General features: G+C 38.7%; 1 protein-coding gene across 4 annotated transcripts in view; it reads right to left on the bottom strand.

The window, feature by feature from the left end:
* Positions 1 to 46: 46 nt before the first annotated feature.
* Positions 47 to 27,856, bottom strand: part of GRM1 (glutamate metabotropic receptor 1) — a 429,394-nt gene continuing 401,584 nt past the window's right edge. For 2 of the 4 annotated variants that reach the window (XM_047735125.1, XM_047735124.1), the window contains exon 9: positions 47 to 3,667. In XM_047735125.1, coding sequence (XP_047591081.1) covers positions 2,755 to 3,667 — 913 coding nt within the window. In that variant the 3' untranslated portion in view covers positions 47 to 2,754. Of the gene's footprint in view, positions 3,668 to 11,536; positions 11,622 to 27,856 lie in introns of all 4 variants that reach the window. The other 2 variants (XM_047735126.1, XM_047735127.1) reach the window with 2 other exon arrangements.

Here is a 27,856-nt window from a genome sequence, read left to right as displayed (position 1 = left end):
GAATACACACATTTAATAAGTAGAAAACATTTATTATACAGCATTATCAAGATTATCTGACAAAAGGCAGTAATGAGCCAAAGGAAAACACTTTTACAAGAAGCTAAACAACTTGTATAAGCACATACATTAAGGTGAAGAGTATCTGCCCTTTTGGTACAGGGTACGTATGTGTACATTTCCAATTTTGAACAATTATGCTATAAGAGCTAATACTGTATTATGTTCAAGAAAACTTTTAATCATGATGATATTAGGCATTCAGAGAAATAATGTAATAGGTGTTGAATGTGTTCACCAAATGTCTCAGACTAAAACCTCAGAACAAACTGACATCTTATATTATTTGAATAGTAGAGCAGCTCTCCTGTCTATTCTTACTTTAAAAAAAAAAAATCTGAATGCACAAGTCCTGTGATATCAAGGACATATATTAGTGGCATTAAGATAAAAAAAACATGTCTCACGAATAATAGATAGTAAGCTTTTAGTTGCTAGTTTGCCAATGAGCAGACCATCTATTAAGCACTGGAACCATCTACATTCCTCACTCTGCTTCATTACTGTGAAAACATGGAACTAAAATTTGTTTCAGTCACGAGGTCTTTCTACCAAAGGGGTTAGAAATAATTGTTTAAAGGAAAGGCAGTCCATTCTTGATATGGAACCAACTAAACTTGGCAGTGGAATATGGGAAGACATAAGAAACATGAGCCTCAAACATTGGAGCTGCTGTTAAATTCTGAACAAATGATGCAGTGGGTATTTAAAGACTCTAAGATGATTTTTGGCTGAGAAATCAGCTCCCACATGAAGGAAGCATATTAAAATATGACTGCACATACGGCATAAACAGATATTTAAAGGGGTGAGCTTCATTCCACAAATAATAGAAGAAATCAAAACAGCAAGAAAAATTGCTTTTATTGGGTGTAATAAGGAGGTAAAAATAAAACAACTGGATTACACATACATGGATATTACATACAGCAAATGACAAAAATATAAAGAAAAGTGATGACAGTGAAAATGGAGGAATAAAAGTACATGGAAATAACAATTAAAAGAAAGTAAGAAGTGATGGATAGATGATTTGAAAAAAATATGACCAGACATAGAGGTTAATATATGTTTCAATCACTGAAAGCTCACGTTACTGTGGAAAATCTTTTTAAAAAAAATCTAAAGTGACCTGAAATAATCTTAATACTGTCATTCGATCTCATGTTTTAATAATGATGTGTGAAAATATATAAAATGTACCTCTTTATTGTTACCCCCAGTTTTTTGTGAATTTTTAACATGACAAATTTTTAAGCCACATCATTAAATATCTGGATAATATCTGAAAAATAAATTCCCTCTTAGATGAGGAAAAACCGTCTGAGCAGCATATGAAAACCACGAGACCACAGCACTCAAACCTTCAAAGAACTTCTGTAAATATTGGTGACAATATATAAAACATTTTTAGAACATAAAAATATCTATACTCTATCGGAAAGACAACCTTCTGGTTGCAATTCCACTGACATCACATTGCACAAATTTTATTATCACATGTACACAAGGACACAGGCACACATTTACGTACTAGTTACAGGGACTTGGATGACAAGAGGAAAGAATTATTTGTCATTGAACCAGTAATAGTTGCTATGAGTACACCATTAAGTTCGAAGATCATTTGTTTCCTTAGTACGTAGGAGAAACAATGGCACCAAGTACACATACTGCATCTTAGAAGTTCAACTGGTAATAATATTTGCTACAGTAAATGTAAGGTAACAATTTTGCCACATGTTTTGTTCTCTTTCATTGAAGGGCAGAGAAGAGCCCCCTTGGCACAAATACAAGATCATCCACAAAACATCTTCTGCCACTCTCCAATCTTGTTCTAGCCTTTTTTCCAAAATCACCAATAAGCGAGTGTCAGCTATGGAACGTTACCTGCGCTGATTGTGTTCACCACCTCACGCTTATGTACTGTCTCATTCCATCTTCCCTTAGCACTCCTGATGAAGCAGTTTTTGGTGATGCTTTTGCTCTGATTCCTGTTTTCCTAAGTAGAGAGACATCACAGAGCAGCAGGGTGTCCATACATTTTTTTCCAAGTGTGACAAGGCTGGCTCTGCCTCAGGTGTAATGGGTGAAGAGAGGCCCCTGTCTGGGCCAATTCCCTAGGCTCCTGAACACTAGTAAGGAGAAGGGATAGAGAAAAATGAGCTGCTGTTCCATGGGTGGTTCCATCCCTGCCCCTCCTTCACCCACCTACTGGGTCTGGCTGCCCCACGCTCGCCATGACTGCCATGAATACCATGATGTCAACTAACGATTCACCTGGCTGGTCCACATGTGCTGTCTCTTCAAGCTAAGCGTGTGTGGGCGAGTGTATCTATGCACAATTGTCCAAAAGAAGAGATTATTTCTGTTTGTTTGTTTGTTTATTTATGTACGCATGTATTTATTCATTTATGCGGTGAAAGTTGTACACTATATGGGATTGTGCTTTGTCAGAATTCCCTTTCTTCCCAGAGAAGGTTTTTGAATAATTCAAGAACCGGGATCCTCGCTGGGATTTTTTTTGCTTGCAGAGCAGTTTCCTCTGGCCTTCCCTAAGGCAGCAGCAGCATTGTCTCCCTTTCCCGCACACTTTCACGCTCCTCTCCCATCTCCTCCTCCCAGCTATCCGCACATCTCCAGAGGTGCTGGTGCTCCCTGGTTTCTCTTGCTTTCCAAGTGGACACCTCCTTCCTACAGGGTGGAAGAGCTTTGCTTATAGTCCCTCAGGATGACCGAGGCATAGGTCACGTTGGGAGGGGTGCAGAGCACCGATTCGGACACGGGGGAGCTGGGCACCGAGCTGCCCGAGGCCACGGAGTCACGGAAAGGCGATGGAGGCGTTAGAGCAGGCGAATCTTCGGGGGCGGGTTTGCTGGCCGCCTGCAGATCTTCGTCTTCCTCTTCCAGTTCGTCTTCCTCCGTGTTCCCTTCCCGCTCATACAAGTACTCTTGGAGGAGCTTGAACCTCTCACTGTCGTCCTCGTCGTCGTCGTCTGCTGGCGGGGAGGCGGGCTCCTCCCCGAAGGTGCTCAGCTGCAGCGGGAGCATTTGCAGGTGCTGCGGAGGCGCCGGGGTCGGGTACAGCGAGCGCACCCCGTTCCCCGGGCCCCCAGGAACTGCGAGCACCGCATTGAAATCCGGGATCCCGGTGCTGAAATTGTTGACCACTCCCTGTAGCTGGTCCATCAGGGATTTCTGAGGTTGCGGTGGCTGCTGGAGGGGAGGGGGCAAGCCCTTGGGGATGGCCGGGTCTGCCAGGAACAGGGGGGTCTCCTCTGTGGTCAGGTGGGGCAGCAGAGGTGGGGTGCTCACCGCAGTTGGCACCCGTCGGTGCACCACCATAGAAGGACTGTTGGGAGGGCTGAAGCCAACCGGCTGGGCATCCTCCTCCTCTACGTTGTAAAGGGTCTTGGTGCTGGTATCTGAAAAGGTGAGGCTCTTGCCGGAGCCCTGGTAACTTTTAGTGAGGGGCTTGATGACGGCTGTTTGGTTGCAGGCCGTCTCATTGGTCTTCACGTGCACAGAGAGGCGGTGCCACATGTGCTGTCCCTTGGGCACCTGTCTTCCACCTGGTTCAGACCATGACACAGACTTGCCATTAGAACTATGAATAAAATAGAGATGGATTTATTTGCAGATATATCATGCACACAGGAGAAAATACATATAAATTATATGCAATCCCAGCTCAATGCAATTTATACCCCCCACTCCCCCCTTCCCCGCCCAACTGTATGCCTGGCCTCCATACCCTTAACCTCCCCTTATTACAAGTCAAAGACCAAAAATTGCAGTGACCACAGCTTGCCTCTGTAGCTGCAGTCAGTGATTCCATCAACCCCAAGACGAGGCAGAACACTTTGACCCTGAGAAAGTCGGAGTGGGGAGAAACACCAGCCTGCCGCAGAAGCGGCTATTTTCATTTCAGTCTGAGATTTCACAGTTATTACACACTCACGTACTCACACATACACTTAAGGTAACCACAACGTTGCCACTCAGTGCAAGCCCTTGAAAGATTCCAAAATTGATGGAGGAAACAAATAAGAAATAAAACTACAGATACGCATGGACAACAGAACATAATGACCATAGCCCTTGCCTTCCTTTCTTCTGAAGCCCCTGGAACAAATTAAAACCCACAGATTAAGCTACTCTCATTGTCCCGTGAGGTTATAAAATACATCCCGTCAGTCGCCCTTTCTGATAGGTGGGTATCTCCCGGTACCAGAGTAGCAAGGTCAGACACATGGCACCTGTACAGAAGAGAAAAAAGCAGATGACAGAAAACCCAGGCCCATGTTCCACTTTAGTGTGTCATAACTTTTGCCTTTCTTTTTATTTCAATGCATTATTCCCGACACATACAGTGAATCACAATTCACATAAAGGCCCTGATTCACAGCTGCTAGTTTGGGATTTCCCCACTGGGGACTTTTAACTAGGTGTGTTTGAAAAGTGATAGAACCAGGAAGCCCAGCAAAACACAGATGCTCAGACCCTGCTTTAGCCCTTCAACATAGCTGGTGACGCAAACAAGACAAAACGGAGATTCAGAGAAAGCAGAAGTTACAGAGGCAAAGGTCCCTGCCTGCCCTTTTCCTTGATGAGCTTTGGGGAAGAAAAATGTTAGGGTACCAGCAGCCCCGCCGCTTTTTTACCTTTCATTCTTTACGGGACCATCAAAAAAACCCAGTCAATTAGGAGAAGGAAGAGGAGAAGGATGAAGAAGATGAAGGAGAAGAGAAAGAAGTGGGAGAAGGAAGAGGAGGAGAAAGTGGAAGAAAAGAGAGGTACTGTGCCTATCACTCAGATTCTATTCTGTATGTTGTAATAATTCTCGTCTTACTTTTGGACTTCTGGCTTTTTTTTTTTTTTTCCCTGTACAACTTTTAGCAGATGGCGGTACCTTACCATACCATATATTAATAACATCAGTGTTAATACTTACATCAGGATATTTTTTTCTTGTGTGTGTGTGTGTGTGTGTGTCGTTCTTTTTTATTTTTTTTTTGAGTTTGCTTTTTCACTGTATCCATGAAAACAACAGAGAAAGTAGCACAATGTCAACACATTTTTGACAGTAAAAGGAATAGGAATAAAGAACATTTTTTTCTTAGGTGGATGTGTGAAATAGACTATTCTGTATCATGGTCTTTTGTTTTGAAAAATGTAGGAAGTGATCAATAGTTAATATAATGATTTATTTAGTCATTTTGAAAATACAAGAAAGAATACTTCAAAAATTTTGCATGTTGCATTTATGATGATGATAATATTTTGACATTTTATATATTATAATCTTGAAAAGTGAAGTGAGCCAAATAAATACAGAGTCTTGCAGAAATTCTGATACCTATTATGGAAAACTCTGGATTTAAAAGTCTTAGAATAAAAAAAAAGTCTTAGAATAGTTAAATATTAGTTAAAATTTTGTTAAATAATATATAAATAATAATAAAATTAGTTAAAATGTCATTATTTATGAAAAGGTAGTTCCTCTATCTTATAATTTATATGCTATATATATATATATATATTTATTTATTTGAGAGAGAGAGCATGCAGGTGAGAAGAGGGGCAGAGGGAGAGGGAGAGACAATCTTGAGCAGACTCCCTGCTGAGTGTGGAGCCCAACAGTGGGGTTGGGGAGGGGGCTTGATCTTGCAACCCTGAGATCACTACCTGAGCTGAAACCAAGACTTGGATGCTCAACTGACTGAGCCACCCAGGCACCCCATTTATGCTATATGTTTAATTATCTAAGAAAATTCTCATCTCCAAAATACTATGTGAAACTTAATATTTCTCTGAAATATACGCTTAATATATTCCCTGAGAATGTAGAAGTACTTGTAAATGCAAAATTACTGGCTTTTAAGCTTCTACACTATTGTTAGAATACCTTTCTTCTGAGTTGAGTCAACTATAGAACAGACAGTTTATGTTCCCAGCATGAACACACAGTCAACCAGCCAGCAACCAAGACCACAATCCACAGTTCTGAGTTTGAAACTCTAGGTGAGCTCACCTCCCACCTCCTTCTTTCTCAATTTCCTCCAATCCCTACTTTACTCAGGCCGTCTCTCTCTCTCTTAACACATTCATTATGACTCTTCCAGAAAGTATAAAACCACTGATTTGCCTCTTGCGTTGTCTCTTAAATATGCTTTAGTGTACCATCCAACCTCAATAATTTGCATCACTTTTTTAAAAAGAGATTTTATTTATTTATTTGAGAGAGAGAGAGAGGAAGATTATGACTGGGGAGAGGGGCATAGGGCGAGGGAGAGAGACAAGCAGACTCCTTCCTGAGTGTGGACTCCACCCTGAGCATGGAGCGCAATGAGGGGCTCAATCCCAGGACCCTGAGATCATGACCTAAGCCGAAATCAAGAGTCAAATGCTTAATGGATTGAGCCACCCGGGGGCCCCTGATTTGCATCAATTTAAATTGTAATAGATACATATTTTCCTTCTTCCAATGCCTGCCTCTCAATGCTTATTTTGTTTTTAATTCATTAAACTAAAAGGATGCTTTGAGTCTTTATTTAGTTGTGTGTGTGTGTGCATATGTGTGTGTATGTGTGGGTGTTTAAGAAACAAGACCCTTGAGAGCTAGTCTACACCTTACTTAACCTCCAGGCTTACATTCCTCAACAAGCAATTATTCCAGTCTCCATACATCGCGGCAAAAAGGCATTCTTGTATTCTCGGGACTTATTTCATTCACTCACTCACATAAGCTGTTTTCCTCACTTCCCAGGGCCCTATGTGGGCCTCTATTTAAATCATGTGCTTCCCTATTTTAATGGCATTATTAATCATCTTGCATATAGATAAAATCACATCTTAGTTCTGTTTTAATCCAATACCATTTTTATTCATGAAATGGGAGATTTTTACCCTGGCTGTCAAAATTAGCAGCTTTCCTTCCCCTCAGAGTCTTGCTCTAGATTTGCTGTAAAGAACTGTTTAATTAGGAAACAGTTCTAATGTCCCAGGGCATTTATTAGATTAAGAAAATTAGATTAACCTTTTTTTTTTTTTCCCTAAGGACAAAACAAATTGCTCCCTACAAGCCAGAGATAGTGAAGGAAATGTATCATCTCATAGAAACTTTAGCCCAGAGTATAAAGTTTAGTCCTTCTGAATCACGTGTTTCTGACATCGGGTTCATATACAGCTCGAATGGTCCATGAATCTACACATGCGATAAGCTTGCTTTTAGACTGGATCGGTACTATGTCTTAATAGACTGTACATTGTTATATTGAAATGCATGTAAATGCTATCACAATAAGGTGATGCTAGATACAAGTGTAGCTAAATTCTGAGAAGCTTTTTTGTGTTTTGTGGTCAAGTGGCTCCTAAAAAAACAGTACGATTACTATCACTGATTTGGGTGGAGGTTTAATAAGCATTTTGGTGTGAAAAGGGATTACCCTATTTGAAAAGGCCGGGAGTCCACTGCTATGATATTAAGAAGAGAAAAAAAATGTATAAAATAGGGGGCAGCCAAAAGGAGTAAATGCATTATCAAAGTGCAATATTACTATGAAATAAATCTTCGGTTTAATCCCAGATAACTTTAATTCCTTTTTTTTCCAGCCACCAACTGCTTCCTTCTATTATTCAATTTTACTTCGTTTACTAAATAGAAGTATTGGGAAAAGCGTGATCTATAAACACCACATAATTGTCGCAAAACACCCTGTCCTTCCTTCTCTCACTTCAGAAGGCAGACACCAGGCTTAAAACAACCTCACATTCGAAGATCAAATTCAGTAGCATTTGGCATGAATACCTCAGGTGGCAAAAGATATTTATCGATACAGAAGTTATTGGAGGAAATGTCTGTTAGGCTGGAGAGGAACCAGGATGTAGATGGTGATCTGTACTGGGAGTATGCCGAGCCAAGCAGGCCTGGGGCTGCCATGCCAGCTATGACAGACTTGGGATCTTGCTTTGGTTTTTCTCTCATTAGATAAGTCTAACAATCCCCCCAAACAGAAAACCCAATATTTACAGCACTTTAGAGAATGGTTGGAAGTGGGTGGTGTAAACAGATTAGTATATCTTTGGCATTCAGAGTGATCTTGTCTGTTTTATTTGTTTCAGTAAGTACTAGTTACATCTGCAGGGTACACCACTCTCTGCTCCAGAGAGGTCTAAAATGGGAATAACAGTGGGTGGGTGTTTGAGATCAGGAGGGAAGCATCCTGCACAAGCTGCCTGAGGGGGAAGCTTCCACAGCACCTGTCTCCCTTATGTCCAATTCCAGTCTTTGCCACGAGGCTTTATAGCTTCATGACAAACATAAGGATGGCATCCAGAGAGCCCACAGACAAGGCAAGACCTTCGCAGAAGGAGGGGAGACTCACTCCTTGGAACCTAAAGAGGTTAGCATTTGTTTTCTCTGAAAATGACAGTGGAAACAGGAAGTGCCATTGAGTCACAGCATGGAGAGAATGGCTTACCAAGTCCAGAGAAGAAACAAAAGCTACAGGCTTATAGGCAGTTTTTCTGTGGCCGTGTGGCCATGGTGGGCACACGAGGCCTTTCCGAAAAGGCTGGTGCTCCCCCAACTGAGACACTCGGAAAGGGATGCCAGACATGTGTTGTCCAAATGCCTTGCCTCTTCCTGCTTCAGGGAGCTGGTACCAGAAGGAAGTCTGAGTAGTGATTCTTGTAGAATCGCAGGCAGAGGAACTATTTGAAGCCATATGAGTCAGACTCTTGTTTTCCCAGGCAACGCCAAGTTAATCTTCAGTACAAAGGACTTCCACTGATGCCAGTTACACTTTTGAAGGCTTTCCAGAAAAATCTGCATATTCAGTATATAATCCCTGGGAGCCTATGTGAACATAATTAAAATTTCTCACCTTTTTGATTCACCACTAGTAAGGTAGAAAATCTCTGAATGTGTTATTGGACACAATTGCTTTTTGACTACATGGGAACTTGGTGGCTTCTGCGGATATCAGTCTTAAATAGCATTGTGAATTTTATCCCTCTCCTCTGATTCTAACATCATAAGTTAGTCAGAGAACCACTTGGCTTACTGAAATTTACAATATCTCAAAGTCTAAATATAAGTCCTCTTTTTAAAATCTTTAGATGAATCACATTCTATATGTTAAAGTTATATGATACAGGATACACGATAGCACAAAGGAAATCAGTTTGCCTTTATTAAGCTTTGTGCTCTCTTCAATGAATTAATTAAGAAAAAGACATCCACAAACAAAATGAGCTCACCAAAGAACGGGAGGCTCCATAAACTTTGTCCAAGCATAGGGTCTACTGTCTTGAGAAAACTGACAAATCTGTTTCAAACTAATGAATAGAATTCTGATGGTTACTTAAATTTTTCCTAAGTACATTTTAAATGGCCATCAGTTCAACCTAATCATGATTACTGGCTGAGGAAAGAAATTCTCATGCCAAAGTTTACTGAAGATATCATGTTGGTACAGGAGTATTGTTTTAGCAGAGGTATACAAGCTATAATTATATTCCTCCAGGAAGTCTAGATGAGTCTAGATTCCATTCCTTTTGAAGGAACTTCAAGTCAAGCATTATTGTATCTTCCATGCTCCATGCTACCAGACCTGTAATTTTAATAGCAAGTCATTTGATGTTCCTCAACTCTACCCTGGAGTCCTCGCGGTATGCTCTGGAAACACAGGACAGTTGCATTGCCCTGCTGGGATTATTCCTCAGAGACAAGATAGATCTAGGCAGACCATAACGGTCCAGTAGGCAGCTTTATCTCCATCACTAGTCCCTTTGCCTTGATTGTTCACAAAAGCTGTGGGAACTGAAGGTCACAGAGAGAACATATCTTTTTTGTTGTTGTTTGTTGAGGAACAGCCAAGGCTAAAAATAGCCAGTCTCTTCTCAATCTTTTCCTGACCCTTTATAGTCTCCTGAAAGAAGGCTTGAATAGATCCTATTCCGAGAATTCTTAACAACCAACCTATTAGCTTTGCCGATCAGGGCTTTTTTTTTTTTTTTTTTTTTTTTTTTTTTGTCATCACCTACCAAGAATGTACCCACTTTCAGTCTTTGCTTTTGCTTTTAGGCACTCACCTTTAAATAATGAAATTAGGTGACTCTCCTCTCTTTCTGGCCCTGCTGTCACAGCAAGACAAGCACATCTACTATTCCCATCAATCCCTTTTGACAGGCAGCCAGCAGCTGTCATGATCAGGATCTCCTTGTTGTGCCCTTGGTCAGACTCAACCCATGCTGTAAGAAATCCCCAATGCCTTTTGACTTGGGAAAATTACAGACGGTGCATCCAAGCAGACTAGAATGACTTTGATCTAGATGAGCAGGGGCCTCCTGACCACCACCTGAAGCATACTGGCATGGCTACCATATTCTCCCCTTAAAGAATCAGTATGATTTGAGTGAGACCACACTCTTCCTATTTGGGCTTTTTAAGGGAATATCAGAACACAGATTTTCCAATGCACTCCACTGAGTGAAGAGACACCATGGCCTCATACGCTGGCCTCCACAGCCAGGTTCAGTAGCAAACGTTTGAGCAAATTGGGCTCTTCTCATCTGAAGAGCTATTCAAGCCATAGACACCTTATCAGTGGACTCCCTCCTGCTGCAGGAATGTGTACCTTTGACTCTCCCAGGAGTTTGAAGGGCTGTAAAGAAACAGCTGAAAATGACCACAGACTCCATGCACAATTAATTGAACATGGTCTATGTTCTTTTGTTAACTTAAAGAGACACTGTCAAGATCTAAAGGTCAAAAATTGGACCAAACATGCACCATTTTTATCAGATGTTGAAAATCTGATAAAAACACTCAGAATTCTGGAGAAATAACTACGTTTCCTTTTTGTAAAACTCTCTTTTCATGGGACTCACAAAACTTTTGTTTTGTGCACCCCAGGATGTGGGAGGCACCCAGCAGAGGCTCATGTCAGTGCCCACCCCCTCAAACTGATATTATGGAACTCTCCATAAGTTCAAGGTGTGGCTTTTACTTTAATGCAGACAGCATCATTTCAAACATTTGTGCAACAGCAAAAAGGCAAAAAAAAAAAAAAAAAAAAAAAAAAAGAAAAAAAGAAAAGAAAAGAAAAAAGAAAAGAAAGAAAAAGAAAAGCAAAGATCTCTGTTTGCCAAGGAAAAGCTGACAAATTTATGAAGGGGGAAAATTCACTTTCAAGCTTGCGAGTGGGAGTCACAAACAAAAGTGAATCTCCAGAATCGGAAAAAGTATTGTGTCTTGCATTGAAACTTAAAAAAGCAAAAAGACTAACAACTTGACAGTGCCCTTTTAAGAACGATGGACAATCAAATTAAGGCAGTCGTGCACAGCACGTAAATGGTTCCTCATTCTTGATGGCATGCATCACATCTGTTTCCATGTTAGAAAGTGGAAAAACCCAGGAGAGAGAAAGCAAGGGGCAAACCACTACATTGTCCATGCAGCTTCTCTTACACATTCACTGCAGTGTGGGGGTTTTCAAAGCTGCACATGTGCCGACGGACATTGGCTGGTGGGCGAGAACTCTGGCTGCCTCTTCCTGAAGATTGAAAAGAAAAAGACACCCAGTGAGTGAGTGGTTATACATGTGTACAGATATAGTGATCACACCACTCAGGTGGTGCCTGGGCTTGGGCCAGAGCCTTGCCTGGCTCCTGAGCCTTTCTCCATGTTATCTCCAACCCCATGTGTCTCCCTTGCATTGGCTGTTTCTTACTGCTAGGCTCATTTCTGAAAGCCATATCAGTGGAGTGCATTCTTTCTTTTGCCTTTGGGACCATCTCTTTCCAAATGGCAGATGCTTTTTCTGCTGTGTGTCTGTCTGTCCAAAATCAGTTCTTTCCCTCCACTCTTGACATTCCCCTTTCCTCCTTGTAGCAGTGGGCTCCATCTCCACTTACACCGATGCAGGCTGAATCTCCCTGACCATCACCCCTCTTAAAGGGTGTTTGTGGATTTATGTCTTACATTGTGAATTTTAATTGCATTGTTAATTTTCCTTCATTTTATGTTATCACAAAAGCATTGTTGTCACTTCCTATAAAGTTACATTTATCTCTTGGCCCTCACAGACAGAGTGTATCTGATGGTAGAGAGAGGGGGAGCAGTGAGAGACTGGAGGAATCTGCCACTTGGGGAGAATGCCATCTGATTCCCTGGCTAAAGGTCTCCTTATACAGCACATAGGATGATCTGATAAGGGGAGAAGAGCATTGAATGGTCATGGCAAGGCTAATGGGCAGACATGGGCAGCTGGCCTTTTACCATCATTTGTTGGAGTGAGGATAAGTGGGTTTCCCATGAATTAAGCAGCACTTCAGAAGGTAGTGGGAAAAAGCCATCCTGTTATCACTCCACATAAGACAGCTGCCAATCACAGAAAAGAATTTCAGGAACAAGATGCTAAAGGTGAACCATCAGTGGGTGGACTATGGGTGGATGGATGAGGTTGGTTGAATTGGGGGGAATCTCAATATGAAGGAACTCTCAGAGATGAAGTCCCCTCTAGGGATCCCTGAAAGCCCACAAATATTCTCTATGTATCAGCATTGGGCACCTACCCCAAGATCCTGGTGACAACTATTCAGTGTTAATCAGAAGAGGACCACAACAGCCGCAATCAATTCAAAAACTTTGGCTATGTTTCCTATCTTTTTTTCCCACTAAAGTGGACACAAGAGGGGAAACAGAAGAGGGAGGAGCCAGAGATATTGCAGGAGCAGACCACGGCCCTTCCCATTCCACGTCTCCCAGACTGAGGCCCAGCACGTGCTAGAAAGGAGAGATGTGAATTTGAGGTTTGAAGCAAGAATACACTAGAATTCCTGAATTCAAGGAATCTCATCTGAAAGTAGAAGTTGGGAAAAAAGTCTTCCCATAGCACAGTTGAAGGTAAAAGAGAAAAATAAAATTAATCTCTATGTGTATGCTTGCCAAGTTTGGGTCATTCAATAAATCATTTCAAAGTCCCAGAATAATTTGAAATCCTCACCCAGAGATAAAAACTTGAAACACCTTGTTGTAACTTCGTTACTACTGTAATGATCCATTTATTTTAAAAAACAGACAAAGAGATAATGTTTGCTATTAACCTTGCTGAAGTAGTTTGTCCCTGACATTCAGTATGGCCACCTGAAATCACAAAAATAATGACAACAATGAAAATACCAGCAAGTAGATGACAAGGGATAAAAGTATGGTGTTTCACTATATAAATGAAGTTATCAGTAAGAAAGAACACTTAACCTACAAAATAATGGGACAACTTCATTTCTCAGGAAGAAAGACAGAAAATACACTCAAGGCATTTCTCTTTCCCTTGCTAAACTGCCGGCGTCCCTTGAATCCCCTAGTTAATTCTACCTGTAGATAATGTCTGCATGTGGCCTGGTCCCAGGGTGCTGGAAAGCCAGGACCCCACCCAGGCTGGCTCAGAGCCCTGTGGCCAATACAGATGCACCACTTGTTCCTCATCAGAAGGTCCCTGCACTTGGGATTTAGTGGTCTACAGTCATCATTTTGAAAACTGTAATCCTCGTATCACTTAATTTGTGTTTTGTCAGTGATGTTTGATGGGGAAATGGAGCATGCACTCAGGGCTTGGAGCCTCAGGCTTACCCAGGGTCCTGCCTCCCTGACTTCCCTGGTGCCCCCGGGACCCTCCGAGGCTTCACTATCTTGACCTGCCCAGGGATCACCATCACTTTCCACCAGTGGCAGGGGCTCTGGGCATGAGAGCAGGAAGATCAAATTAGGGTCAAGTGCACGTGCTGTGGAGCATCTCCAGGCAGTGATGGGCCTTCCCCTCCCTGGACTAGCAGGGCCACAGTGCGTTTGACAGGCAACACCACAGGAGTGAGCCTCTCATCCATCCTCTGTGCAGGCACCTTCTAGTCCACCTGCTGTTGTCATAATTCCCTTGAATATCACCGGTCTGCCAGGGGCTAGGGTGGGGGGAGGGGAGCGGGGAGATGCTTGGGTTGAGAGAGAGACCACAGGAGAAAAGGCTTTATATTGTAGTCTCTGTAACATTTCCCTCTGTTTTCAACCAAGGGCCTCATGTTTTCTTTTTGCACTGGGCCGTGCAAATGATGTAGCTGGTCTTGTCTGCTGGGTGTATGATGATGCTAAAAACCACAGGGAAACACCTTGACAGCTCAGAGACTTGACATGCTGACATTAGCATAGGTGCACAGAGTGTGGCATGCCTGGACGATAGCACTTCCGTCTCCCAGGGACGGGGGAGGGAGATCTGTGGCCTCTGGCACAGACTTGGAATTAACTGAGGCAGTACGTGGACAGTTCTATGGTTCCTTTAGAGGTGGCAGTCATATTGACAGTCAAACTCCGCACAGTAACTTCCAGCAATCCCAAAGCCACCTTAATTCACTATTGATTGAAATAGTTGAAAAAATTACAGCATTTCCTTCATAGAGCCATTTTCTTTGGTCTCTGACTCGCTTTGTGTAGAAGTGAAATGTATATATGCCCTATGCCTACAGATCTTACTTTTATGAAAGGGGTGGTTGATTAAAGGTTACAGGCCAGAACCTTGAAAAATCTAATGCCAGAGTGTCCGTTTTATCACTGCACAGAAACTGAGAGGAACTTGACTTCAGGGTATTTTTAGCAACTGTAAAACCACATATTCAACCAACCAGATTCGGCAAGCCGGAGTAAAAGCTTGGAGGGAAAATGCAGCATATGGAGACTTGTCAAATATAAGTCCCAAATCTGTTCTTGAATCTTTTGGCAGAAACCATGGATTTAACGAAACCCCAGAAATTTAGTAAGAAAGATTCCTCTTCAATTTCTTCTGAAAGTGCATTTTTTTCTTTTCTTTTGCTCTTTTTTCCTTTCTCTTTTTTCCTTCTATTTTTCTTTCATCCTCCTTTTCTTTTCTTTTTTCCTTTCTTCCTTCCTTCTCTTCTCCTCTCCTCTGCTCTTCCTATAGAGTCATTGCTTATTACAAGTTTCTCTCGTCTGTTCTCATTGTCCAAATCTTCCTTTGTAGAAGAGACCTTCTCTCTTTGGGTGTACATATAACTTTGTTTTAATGTGTTATTTTATTTCTTTTTTTTTTTTAAGATTTTATTTATTTGACAGAGAGAGACACAGTGAGAGAGGGAACACAAGTAGGGGGAGTGGGAGAGGGAGAAGCAGGCTTCCCACTGAGCGGGGAGCCTGACGTGGAGCTTGATCCCAGGACCCTGGGATCATGACCTGAGCCAAAGGCAGATGCTTAATGACTGAGTCACCCAGATGCCCCATAATGTGTTATTTTCCTTACAGTAGTTCATTCATATGTCAGTTTCTGTTCAAGGAATTATTCTTCACATGAACTTGAGAAGTTGTTACAAACAGGTTTCACTCATGGTAGTGCAGAAGTAGGATGGCTGGATAGGGGCCCAGGAAACCAGGCACTTTCCAACTGTGTATTTGCCCCTCTCAGATTCAGTTTTTTCATCCATAACGGATTGTTGAAAGAATAAATGTGAAAATGATTCTAAGTAGCAAAATGTTATCGCAGTTTAAGGTACCACTATTAAAACCCTTTCTCTGAAGGATGGAGGAACAAAAGCACAGACAAAAGACCCAGGTATTTTAAATCTCAGTGAGATTTAAAGTAGACTAATCCAGAGTATCTCAAAGTTTACTTCATTTTACTTAAGAATGTATTTAAGAATTTCAATAATTTCTACTAAAAAATAAACTCTTTTCAGATTATGGAGGATGGTGTTTGGGGGTGGGGTGGGGAACGTGACACTGAATGGATTTGGCAGGAGCAGGTGAAAGCTAGGTACAGAGCAGGTTAGCCATCTGTCTGAAGTTGCGTTTCTGTGATAGGTTTGGTGGTGAGTCTACTTTTAGCAGAGAGAAACAGTCTATACAATTCCAGATGGTCAGTTTACCATGGAAATAATAATGTGGCAGCTGTCCAAAGTAATCATAAAGATTGGCAGCAACCATTCAAGACCATTTTAGCAGAGTGTGGTCTATCTTTTATTTGTTGTTGTTATAGATAAATATAGGATAATTTATGCCTCTGATTGTTTTCCAAAGCCAAATGCATTTTTTTCTTATCTGAATTTAAATATTTATTTCTAGGGCGCCTGGGTGGCTCAGTGGGTTAAGCCGCTGCCTTCGGCTCAGGTCATGGTCTCAGGGTCCTGGGATCGAGTCCCACATCGGGCTCTCTGCTCAGCAGGGAGCCTGCTTCCCTCTCTCTCTCTCTGCCTGCCTCTCTGTCTACTTGTGATCTCTCTCTGTCAAATAAATAAATAAAATCTTAAAAAAAAATAAATAAATATTTATTTCTAAATATTTGTTCGTCAGAGAGGAGAGTGGAGCTCTGATTGTATACGTAAGCCCTCTGTAAATGGTAATTTCTTCTACTCTTCATTTTAGTACATGGATATCTAATACTGTACATTAATGTTCTTTATATAAACACACAATGCAGTTTCTCTAGAGAGGTGTAAAATACTGTTTTTTAAAGAGAATTTTAATTATAAAGATTTCTAAGCTAATAGCTTATAGAAAATGACCTAATAAAATTCAATTTAATTATTGTAGATTTGCCAAATATGAACATTTTTTCCTTATGTAAGGTTTTCTTTCTTTTGAAAACATTAAGAACATATGTGAAGCTCTCTGTATATTATTCTTAATACTAATCTAGCCTTTCCCAGGGAAAACTTGGTATATGAATCATCACTTGGCATAATTTAATACTTTTACAACATATATTCATATGTGCTAATAAATAATATATGGTAGTGTTTACCATGTTATTAGATTTTATTGACATGGCATCACACTCTATTTCCATTCAGTCATTTGCCCATTTTTTTCCATTTTGTATTACATTAATAGGTACAGTTCTAATTCTTTGTGTGTGTGTGTGTGTGTGTGTGTGTGTGTGTGTCTGTGTATGTGTTATGTTAGTCACCTGACAATACATCATTAGTTTTTGAGGTAGTGTTCCAAGAACAGTTCTAATTCATTCACTTAAATTAAACTGAATACATACCACACTACCAAAAATATGCTCAATTCTACTGATGTCCACTTAGGTTGTTTCCTACATTTTGCTATTTTAAGCAGTGCACAGTAAACATTCTAGATTATGTCTCTTATACACATATATGGGAGAGTTTTCCTAAGCTATGGACTTAGAAGTAGAGTTGGTGGATTGTTGTGAGGGTACATTCATCTTTCTTATATATGGCCAAATTGCTCTAACAAGTGCTTGCCCAATTTTGACCAGTATGTGAGAATTCATATTATTCTTTCTGTTTGTTTTTTAGACATCTTTAAAAAAAGGCTTTTTATTATGAAAAATTCCAAAAATATAGAAACATGAAAATACTAAAATGAACACCATATCCCTATTCAGCTTCAATAATAATATATATGTGAATCTTGTTCCATCTATACTGACATTTATTTAAAGAAAAGCTAAATCATTATGTTTTCATCCATAAGTAATTCAGTATCTAGGCCTATAATATAGGTGCACATTTTTATAATAAAAGGAAAAATAATAGTATTATTACATCTAAAATACATTAATAGTAATTCTTTAATATTTGATATTAAATGTTTAATATTAAAGTCACTATTTGGATTTCCCTGATTGTCTCATACATTTTTATTTTACTTTTGATTTTCAAATCAGTATCCAAACAAGATCTGCATATTGCATTTTGTTGGTGACTCTCTTGAACATTTTTTAATCTATAGATGTTCCCTTCTCCTTTTTTGATGACTATTTATTTGTTGAAAAAATACTGATTTTTTCCCAGATTATAGATTTTACTGGTTGAGTCCCTATAGTGTCATTTAATATGTTCCTCTGCCACCTATATTGCCTATGAAATGATAGTTAGATCTGAGGGCTTGATCAGATTCATGATTGTTTGTGCAAGGAGTATAACATCTAGGAGATAGTGTTTGCTCCCTATCATACCAGACCAAAAAGCACATAAATTGGATTGTCTATTAATCACATTAAGATTGATCAGTGGGTTCAGCCTAATTCATATGTTACAAAACTTCCCATCAGCCTTTCATCTAACGGTTTTAGCAGTCACTGATGATCATTATGGAGATCATTTTATTACAAAACTGCAAAATGGCATTATTACGATTCTATCATCCTTTCTGTATTTGTCAGTTAGATTTCTTTTCTAAAGTAGAATTTCCCCTCATCAGTTACTTAGTTCCTATGATGTAGAGTTCAAACAGAAAACACAAGCCAAATGGGTGATTCTTTTCTTTTCTTTAGAAATGTTCAGAATAATGATTTGGTTTTCTAACACCCTCCAACAGTGATCAGTGTATCACCTGTGGCTCTGCTTCCATTGTCTAATTGTTTCCCTTGACTTTTTGTAATATTATCCGAACTTTTCCATGCCTAAACATATGATACCTCCATACTTAAACATATAAAGCATACACACACACACATATATATTCAAAAGCACACATACACATATAAAATAAGATTCTGTAGAGGCAGTACATGGTAGATGGTATTATCTGTGCTAGAGTTGCTTTACCACTTTATCTGTTAAGCAGAAGAGGACAGATTATCTTAATCTAATCCAGAATTGAGCTGAGTTAAAGTTATTTTATAACTGGGATAGGAACTGGTCTACTGTAGGGTATATCCCTTCAGGATTTTCAACAGATCATCTGACTGTGCACTAGTACACCTCATCTGGTGGGTGTTTATCACCTCAGCATTAAGAGGCTATGGGAGCTTCTGGCCAGCTTTTCAAAGATTTTCAGCTTAGATTTTTGGCTTCCTGACCCACACAACTTCAGAATTAGGCAAATGATGGGGAGCCCTGACCATAAGATTGAGTGCCTTTGAGTCTCCAATTTTGTCAGTCCAGCCTCAAGTGGTTGCTAAAGGCATTTCCATTTTCTTATTCCCCCCACAGGTGGGTCTGTCTCCTCATTATTGAAAGACTCATGAAAATACCGCTCTATGTCAGAAGTGTTTAGTTTATCTTTAGCCTTTCTGATCTGCTCAATTGCAGGCAATTGCAAATGTTTTGAGAGAGAAGCTAGACATGTGTTGAAGCCTCTCTCCCTTTCTTTTTAGCACTTCAGTCTGATGACCACAGCATCTCTTCTGCTTTCTCTCCTCCCTCCACTGACTCTGCTTGGGCCATGACTGGATACTCAGCTTGGGTCATGCCTGGATACTATTCCCTCAGCCGGGGCCTGGAGTTGGCAGATGCTCCCTGAGAAAAGCAGCTGCAGGTCATTGGTTCACTTCTTGGTTCTCCTCTCTCTGGTATTCTAGTCTCACTCTCCTTATCACTTCAGTAACGCCCTGATAAAAAAATTTTTGTCTTTTATATACATTCCCGAAATTTCTTTACTCTTCACAAGATTTTACACATATTTCCTTCAGCATTCAAACATATTTATCAAGTTTTTGACCACATTGCAATGTATATTATTTCTTTGCATCTCCCCTGTGATCCTTTTCACTTTGTATTATATAAGTTATTGATGTTAATTCTTATCTCCTACATTTGATAGGCCATAGTTTCTGAAGGGCAGATTCTATATCAGATTTACCATTGTGTACTTCTTATCTCCCTTTTTTCCTGCCCCAACTTTTGGAAATAAAAGGAAACCATATAATCTCTCATGCAAAGAATGATCACTTTTAAGAATGAAGGGAGTGATTTAAAAGTCATCTTATGACAAAATGCATAACCAGGGACTTTGGTGGAGGACGTGAAAATACATATGGGCACCTACTTATAGTAAATGAATGAATGACTGAAAAAATCAAAACCGAATGGAGAAATAATCCTAATAGGAAAATAAACCAGAAATACTTCTGAATTTCTTCATCACTTTGGTAGTTTTAGGAATATCAAAAATGCTAATTGTTTTTAGAACTAATTCCTAAATTAATTCTAATATCAAATATTGAATGTCATAAAATCCCCAGTGAAAATTAAGTTTACAAATAATAAGTAAAAATAATATGTATGTATTTATGTGTGTGTGTAAAAATGAGGATATACCAAAAAAAATGGTAATGGTGGTTTTACCTCTGTGTATTCATAGAATTATAGATAATTTTGTGCTTCCCTATATTTTCCAAATTGACCACAATAAATATTTATCACTTTTTAAAATATAAAAGATAAGCAATAAATATTATTATAAAAAAGTTTATAATATCATAATTTGGGAGTAAAATTCCTTCTCCTCATAGCTTTACCCCAGTAAACTATGGCATTGCCTAGGATCTGTGAATATATTTTCTTTTGCTGAAAAAAAGGGTTGAAGTAAAATCTCTACAAATATATATTAAAATATGAGCTACTAAAGAACAATATCAAATAAAAAGTATAGAATTTGGAAATTCAAACTAATACCTTTATGTAAACCAGTATAATATTGTAATGCATATTTTAAAGTTGCCAAGAGAATAAATCTTAAAAGTTCCTATCCCATGACAAAAACAAAAAACAAAAAAAAAAGCACACACACAACTTTTGTGATTTTGTGTGGTGATGGATGCTAACTAGACTTATTATGGTGATCATTTCACAATGTGCCCAAATATCAAATCATTATATGGTACACCTGAAACTAATAGTTATATGTCACTTATACCTTAATAAAAAAAAGGGGGGATATCAGTTAAAAATTGGAAAACTAGATTATCTCAAATTTCTCTCAGAACTAGTATTCATTTAACTGAAGACTCTTCTTATGAAGTTAATTATAGTCCACAGTGGTACAAACCATTAATTTTATGTATCTCTGTGAATACAGATGGGGGGGTCTCAGTTACCTAAATTGACCTAAATCATAGCATCCATAAAGTTTTTGTATATTTTGTACACTTACATATGTGCTTATCTCAAATTTGAGCATGAATTATGTTATGTTTCTTGTTTCTCTAGCATTTGACAAATATCTAAATAAAATATGCAAAAATCATGTTTGCCAAACATGTTATATATGGCATAGAAATTGAGTAATCATGGCAAATTAATGCAGGTGTTTAGAAAACAGAAAATAGTTGCTGATAACTCATCATAACTTGTGATTCATGGGGGCGCCTGGGTGGCTCAGTCAGTTGAGCATCTGACTCTTGATTTCAGCTCAGGTCATGATCTCAGGGTCATGAGATTGAGCCCCAAGAAGGGCTCCACACTCATTGAGAAGTGTGCTTGAAATTCTCTCTCTCTCTCTCTCTCTCTCTCTCCCACTGCCCCTCCTGCTTATGCTCTCTCTCTCTCTCAAATAATAAATAACTTGTGATTCATTAATCATAATTTCAAGTTCAGTTTAATTTTGATCAATTAAAAATGATGACTCCTTGGGCACCTGCCTGGTACAGTCAGTTAAGCATCTGACTCTTGATTATAGCTCAGGGTTGTGAGTGATCTCAGGGTTGTGAATTAAGCCCTGAATTGGTCTCAGTGCTTAGCACAGAGTCTGCTTAAGATTCTCTCTCTCTTTGCCTTTCTCCACTCTCTAAAATAAATAAATAAATCTTTTTTAAAAATGATGAATCCTTGTTATATATTTGATTTGCTAAAAAGACCAGGATTTTCAATCAACTATTTGCCTACTCCTTGACAAAATATAAAAAATTGAAAAAAAAAAAGAAATAATTACTTTGGTAAGAAGCTTAAAATTGAAGTAATGATAACAAAAAGGACTTAGGTCACTTAAATCTAGAATTGTGCGAGGCTTCTGATATTCTTGTCTATGGCATTCACAATATTAGATAAGTTTCTATTAAAGTTTATTTTATGCTACCATTTCTCTTTAAGCAGAGGCATTAATATCTTCATGTCACCACCCATCAAACCTGAAAAAGAATCAAATAGCAATTATCTTATGATTTCCTTCATAGTATTAGATGTATAGTCCCCATAGCCCTAAAAGAAATTATAGTGATATCGTAGCTTACTGAAAAATGAGAGGGGGAGATACTAAAATTGGTTATAAGAGGACATCTGCTTCCAGCTAATATGTAATACCCTGGGATAAAACAACTCTCTCACTGAGAACAACTAGAAAAAGCAGATTCAATATTTTTAAAACTCATTTACAGACATTGAAAACTATCATGGCAACCAGAATCCAACGTACCAAATCAGAAAGAATTCAAGTCAGAAATCCAAGTCAGAAAGAAGAGAACTTCAGAAAGGTAAATGGATAATCTTCAAACTATTTTGCTCTGGGAACACTTGATGATTCTTGGTTCGGGAAAAACAGACTGAGCATGCAGACAGAGGATCTTAATTAACTAAGAGGTAAAGCAGCAAGAAAAACTTTATAAATGCATAGGCCTGTAGACATAAAAACTGATTTCAAGTCTTCCAAGGCAACAAGGACTTGAGGAGCCAAGATTCTAGAAGGAGGTCTGTCTCTCTCTCTCTCTCTCTCTCTCTCTCTCACACACACACACACACACACACACACACACACACACACAGACTAACACTTAGTAGGTTCCCTCATGAAAAATGTACAAATTTCAGGCTGCACAAAGCACAGGATACAACGCTAAGTAGAAAACTGCAGGAAATCAGAATGAAGTTTCTGGAAGTCTCACAGCACTGAGGAATCACAATTGAAGTTAAAGGCATTTAAATAATGTGGAGCCTATGGAAACAGTGGGGACCCACAGGACCACTGGAGAGCTGTACCCTAGTAAAAGGATGTGCAAGGTGAAGCAGAATAAACTTTACAAAACTACAATACACACTCAAATCATCTCAGTAAATCACCGAAGGGTTTACATATCAGGAATATATCAGCATGTATTGATTGTGCAAAACAATAATAGTCATGTAATATGAGATGTAAAATGTTTGCAGAATTAAAATGCACAACAGAAAAGCACAAAAGCTGACACAAAGCAAATGCAATTAAAGTATTTTAAGATCCTGGCTTTGTTTGGGAAGTGTTAAACTACTAATTTATTTAAGATTACAAAAGTCAGGAAATCCTTATTATAATCTCTAGGGTAACCATAAAAAGAATAATTTAAAAAAGTTAAGCTAACAAATTAGTAGATGAGAAAATTGAGTATTAAAATGCTATATTAATCCAAAGAAGGCAAGAAGGAAGAGAAAAACAAAAGGGGAATAAACATAAATGGAAGTAATCATTCCACTGAGACAAGCAGAAATTAAGTAGATATAAATATGATTATGCCAACAATTAGACCAACTGAAGTTAACTAAATATTCAAATTCAAATATAAGTATTATCAAAATGATTAAGAAACAAGACCTAAATCTAACCATGTGCAGCTTATGAGAGATATTCTTTAAACATAAGGAACAAAAAAGCTGAAAAATAAAGGATGGATAATGTATAACAAGAAACATTAACCAAAACTAAAAGCTACACCAGTGTCAGACAAGGTAGACTCTATTTCGGCTAACCAATATAGAAGAGAACCAAGGACAATTTATATTAGGAAATCCCGGAATGGATTAGTATTCAATAATAATTCAGTTTATTCCCCCATGTTAACAGAGTAAAATAGGGAAAAAAATCGGATATTTCAAGTGTTGCAGAAAAAAAGATATGACAAAATTCAATGCCAGTTTATGAAAGATTTCTCAGCAAACCAAGGGTATAAAGGAGTATCCCCAACCTGATAAAGCTAAATTATAAAAAACCCTGGATGTAATGTCATGCATAATGATGAAATTTTGAGTAATGGCAATGATGTCCTAGACCCAGAATGGCCAAAACAGTAATAATGCTAGAGTAGTTTTATTACTTAATTTTAAGACAATATAAGATTTAGCAATAGAAGACAGTGTGGTATTTTCGTAATGATAGGCAAATATATCAATGGAACAGAATAGAGAGTCCATAACTGGGACTAAAACACCAATGTCATTCAATGAGGGAAGGAAAGTCTTTTCAAAAATTAAGCTGGGAAAACAATTTCTATTTTAAAAAAGTTAAAAGAACCTTACCCATTCCTTACACCATGTATTTTAAAAGTATTACAGTACTAAATGTAAAAGTCAAAATTATAAAGGTCCTAATTATAAATTATAAAGGTCCTAGAAGAAAATTTTGGGGACCTAGAGTAGGCAAAATTTTTTTAAACTGAACACTAAAAGCACTAACCATAAAAGAAATGATAAATTGAACTTCATCAAAATTAAAATTAAAAACTTCTGCTCATCAAAAAATACCACTAAGAAAATGAAAAGTCAAGTCACAGATTGAGAAAATACTATAATACATGTATCTGGCAAAATCTCATATCCAGATTATATAAAGAAGCCCTAAAAATAAATACTAAAATACAAATGACCCAATAAAAAATAGGCAAGAATTTGGATAGATATTCCATAAAAGAGGACATATAAATGACCAAAAAGTACATGAAAAGAATTTTCAGGTCATTAGTCATCAGGAAAATGCAATTTGAAACTATAATTAAATTCTATGACGTACTCATTAGAATGACTAAAATGTGAAAAATTATCAACACCAAATGGATCTCATACATTCTTAGTAGGAGTATGAAATGGCAAAATCTCTTTGGCAGTTTCTTGTAAACTAAATATGCAGCTGCCTTATCATCCAGCAATTCCACTTCTAGGCATATACCTACAAAGAATGAAAATATATGTTCATAAAAACTAGTATATGTATGTTGATTGTGGCTCTATGTATGATAGTGAGAGTTGGAAACAAACTAAATGCCCATTAGCACATTAGATGAAACAAACTTTAGTATATTTATACAACATGACGTTAGTCAGCAACTAAAAGGAATAAACTGTTGATCCATGCAAGAATGTGGACCAATCTCACGTTGTGTGAAAGAATGGTGATATAAGAGAAACCTACTATATGATTTCAATTTTTTGAAATTCAAGAACAGGCAAATTAATCTAGGGGGATTGAAATCACAGTAGTGGTTGTCTCCGAATGGAAAGTGGAAGAGATTAGAAAAGGAGGGAAATTTCTACGGTGAAGACAATGCTCTTTATCTTGACTGCAGGTGCGTTAATGGGGTATATCATGAAATTTTCTAAGTTAATCAAACTGCCATTAAAATCTACGCATAGTTGGGACACCTGGATGGCTCAGTTGGTTAAGCGGCTGCCCTTGGCTCAGGTCATGATCCCAGCGTCCTGGGATGGAGTCCCGCATCGCATCGGGCTCCTTGCTCAGCAGGGAGCCTGCTTCTCCCTCTGCCTCTGCCTGCCACTCTGTCTGCCTGTGCTTGCATGCTCTCTCTCTCTAACAAATAAATAAAATCTTTAAAAAAACTATGCATAGTGATATAATTATGTAACTATGCTTCAATAAAAAAGAATATGAAATGAAAGGATAAAAAAGATTAGAAAGAAAATGTACATATTGAAGTTGGCCAAAAAAGTTTCAATATACAGATATTAGAAATGTTTGAAGGAAAAAAAAAAGCAAGGAAATGAATACTGAAGATTATATATAGCTCAAGAAAATTTTCCTGAAATTGAAAAAAAGACTTGTAACTACACATTGAAAGTACTGACAGAGGAAAACCAATATGAAGACATGTTCTAGTAAAACAAGCAGACTTCATAGGAAATGGAAATATTTTATTTTGGATGTCTAGGAAAAAACTAGCAGGTGTTTTATAAGGGAAAATAGATAATCATCAGAATTTTGGGCAACAAATCTCTATGTTAGCTGTAACTAGAAAGGCAAATTGAAGATACTTTAGGAAAACAAAATGTGCTCCCTGAATTTTATAGCCAGCAAAACTGATATCTGACATAAAGGCTGTAGATGAACTGTTTTCAATAAGCAAAAACTGAGTGACTATTGTTCCTGTGATTAAATCCCTGAAAAATCTACTCTGGGCTAAGCTTATGGGCTTCAGACTACCAAAATAACTAGGAGGACATCATCATGAAGACTGGAAGTTAAGTATTAAACCCATCCTTGGGGCGCCTGGGTGGCTCAGTGGGTTAAGCCTCTGCCTTCAGCTCAGGTCATGATCTCAGGATCCTGGGATCTAACCCCATCGGGCTCTCTGCTCAGCCGGAGCCTGCTTCCCCCTCTCTCTCTGCCTGCCTCTCTGCCTACTTGTGATCTCTCTCTGTCAAATAAAGAAATAAAAATTTTAAAAACAAACAAAAAAACCCATCCTTAATTGTAGAACTAAAATTAAATGAAGGTTAAAAGGGAGAACATATACTATGTAATGGCTATATACTCAGATAATATAGATACAGTAAAACTAGTTTAAAAGGGAGGGGTGGGGGGCGCCTGGATGACTCAGTGGGTTAAAGCCTCTGCCTTCGGCTCAGGTCATGATCTCAGGATCCTGGGATCTAACCCCATCGGGCTCTCTGCTCAGCCGGGAGCCTGCTTCCTCCTCTCTCTCTCTGCCTGCCTCTCTGCCTACTTGTGATCTCTGTCTGTCAAATAAATAAATAAAATCTTAAAAAAAGTAAATAAATAAATAAAAGGGAGGGGTGGGAAGATCAGATGTGAACTACCATATTTAACAATTTTTGAGTAATTAATTGGTTGTGGTAGTATTAGTAGTTATCCTAAGACACTTGTATGGCTACTGTGGAATAACATAATTATCTACCTCTGAGACATTTCAATCCTACCATCTCCTGTTTCCTTGGAAACTAGGATTCTTCCTGTAGAATAAAGGAAATACATATGTGTAGTAAATAACATATGAGTTATGAATTTCTGGATCAGAAAGGCTGAGAATAGCCTTACACACTTTAATAATGAAACATTTGATGGCATTGAGCTAAGACAGCTTATTTCGCTCTATTAATTCTAGGGATCCTCTTGTCATTGGGACTTAAATTTTCAAAGAGCCCATGGGTCTTCAGCCCCTTCACCCATCTCCATATCACAGAGGTCTATGACCATTTCTAATGTTTGTTTTGGTGACTGTTCTTCTTTGCTTTAATGTCTGATCAAACCCTACTCTTATAGATCAATCACGGTATAGATGTGCTAACACATTTAGCCTGGTAACAGTTCAAATTTTATAGGCTTTGGAGCCAAACCACCCTGAGGTGACTGCATATCTCTGTTTATTTTATAGGTCTTAAAATGGAATTTTGTGGGGGTGCCTGGGTGGCTCAGTGGGTTAGGCCACTGCCTTTGGCTCAGGTCATGGTCTCGGGGTCCTGGGATCAAGCCCCGCATCAGGCTCTCTGCTCAGCAGGGAGCTTCCCTTCCTCCCTCTCTGCCTGCCTCTGCCTACTTGTGATCTCTGTCTGTCAAATAAATAAAATCTTTAAAAAAAATAAAAATTAAAATTTAAAAATGATAATAATAAAAATTTTTTTAAAAATGGAATTTTGTGAGCAACCTCACTTTTTACCTTATTTATTAATTATTTATCTGAGATCTCTCTTTTCACCACCACCTGCCCAAGCCCTAGGTCAGGCCACTATAGTCTCCCACCTGGAGCCTACTCCCCAAGTCCAGGGTCTTGAATCTTGCTCTCCAGCACTCCTCCGTGCTGAGGCTGGAGTGCCAATTATAAAACTCGTAGCTTATGGATGGCAGGATGACCTTAGTGGATTTTCATGGTTCAGATGGTAAGATCCAAGCTCCAAAGCCCTCAAACTAGACCCTATCTGGTCATAGCTGACTGGTCCAGTTTCTTCTCATCATACTCTTCATTCTTTCTTGTCTGCAGGCATCTTGGAATTGCTTCATTTCCTTTAGCCTTGAGTATTTTTTCTGCTCAGTGCCTTTACATTC

The sequence above is a fragment of the Lutra lutra genome, chromosome 6 (assembly GCF_902655055.1).
Source record: "Lutra lutra chromosome 6, mLutLut1.2, whole genome shotgun sequence".
NCBI lineage: Eukaryota > Metazoa > Chordata > Mammalia > Carnivora > Mustelidae > Lutra > Lutra lutra.
The sequence above is the reverse complement of the archived record's forward strand: the minus strand, read 5'-3'. Positions and strand labels throughout refer to the sequence as shown.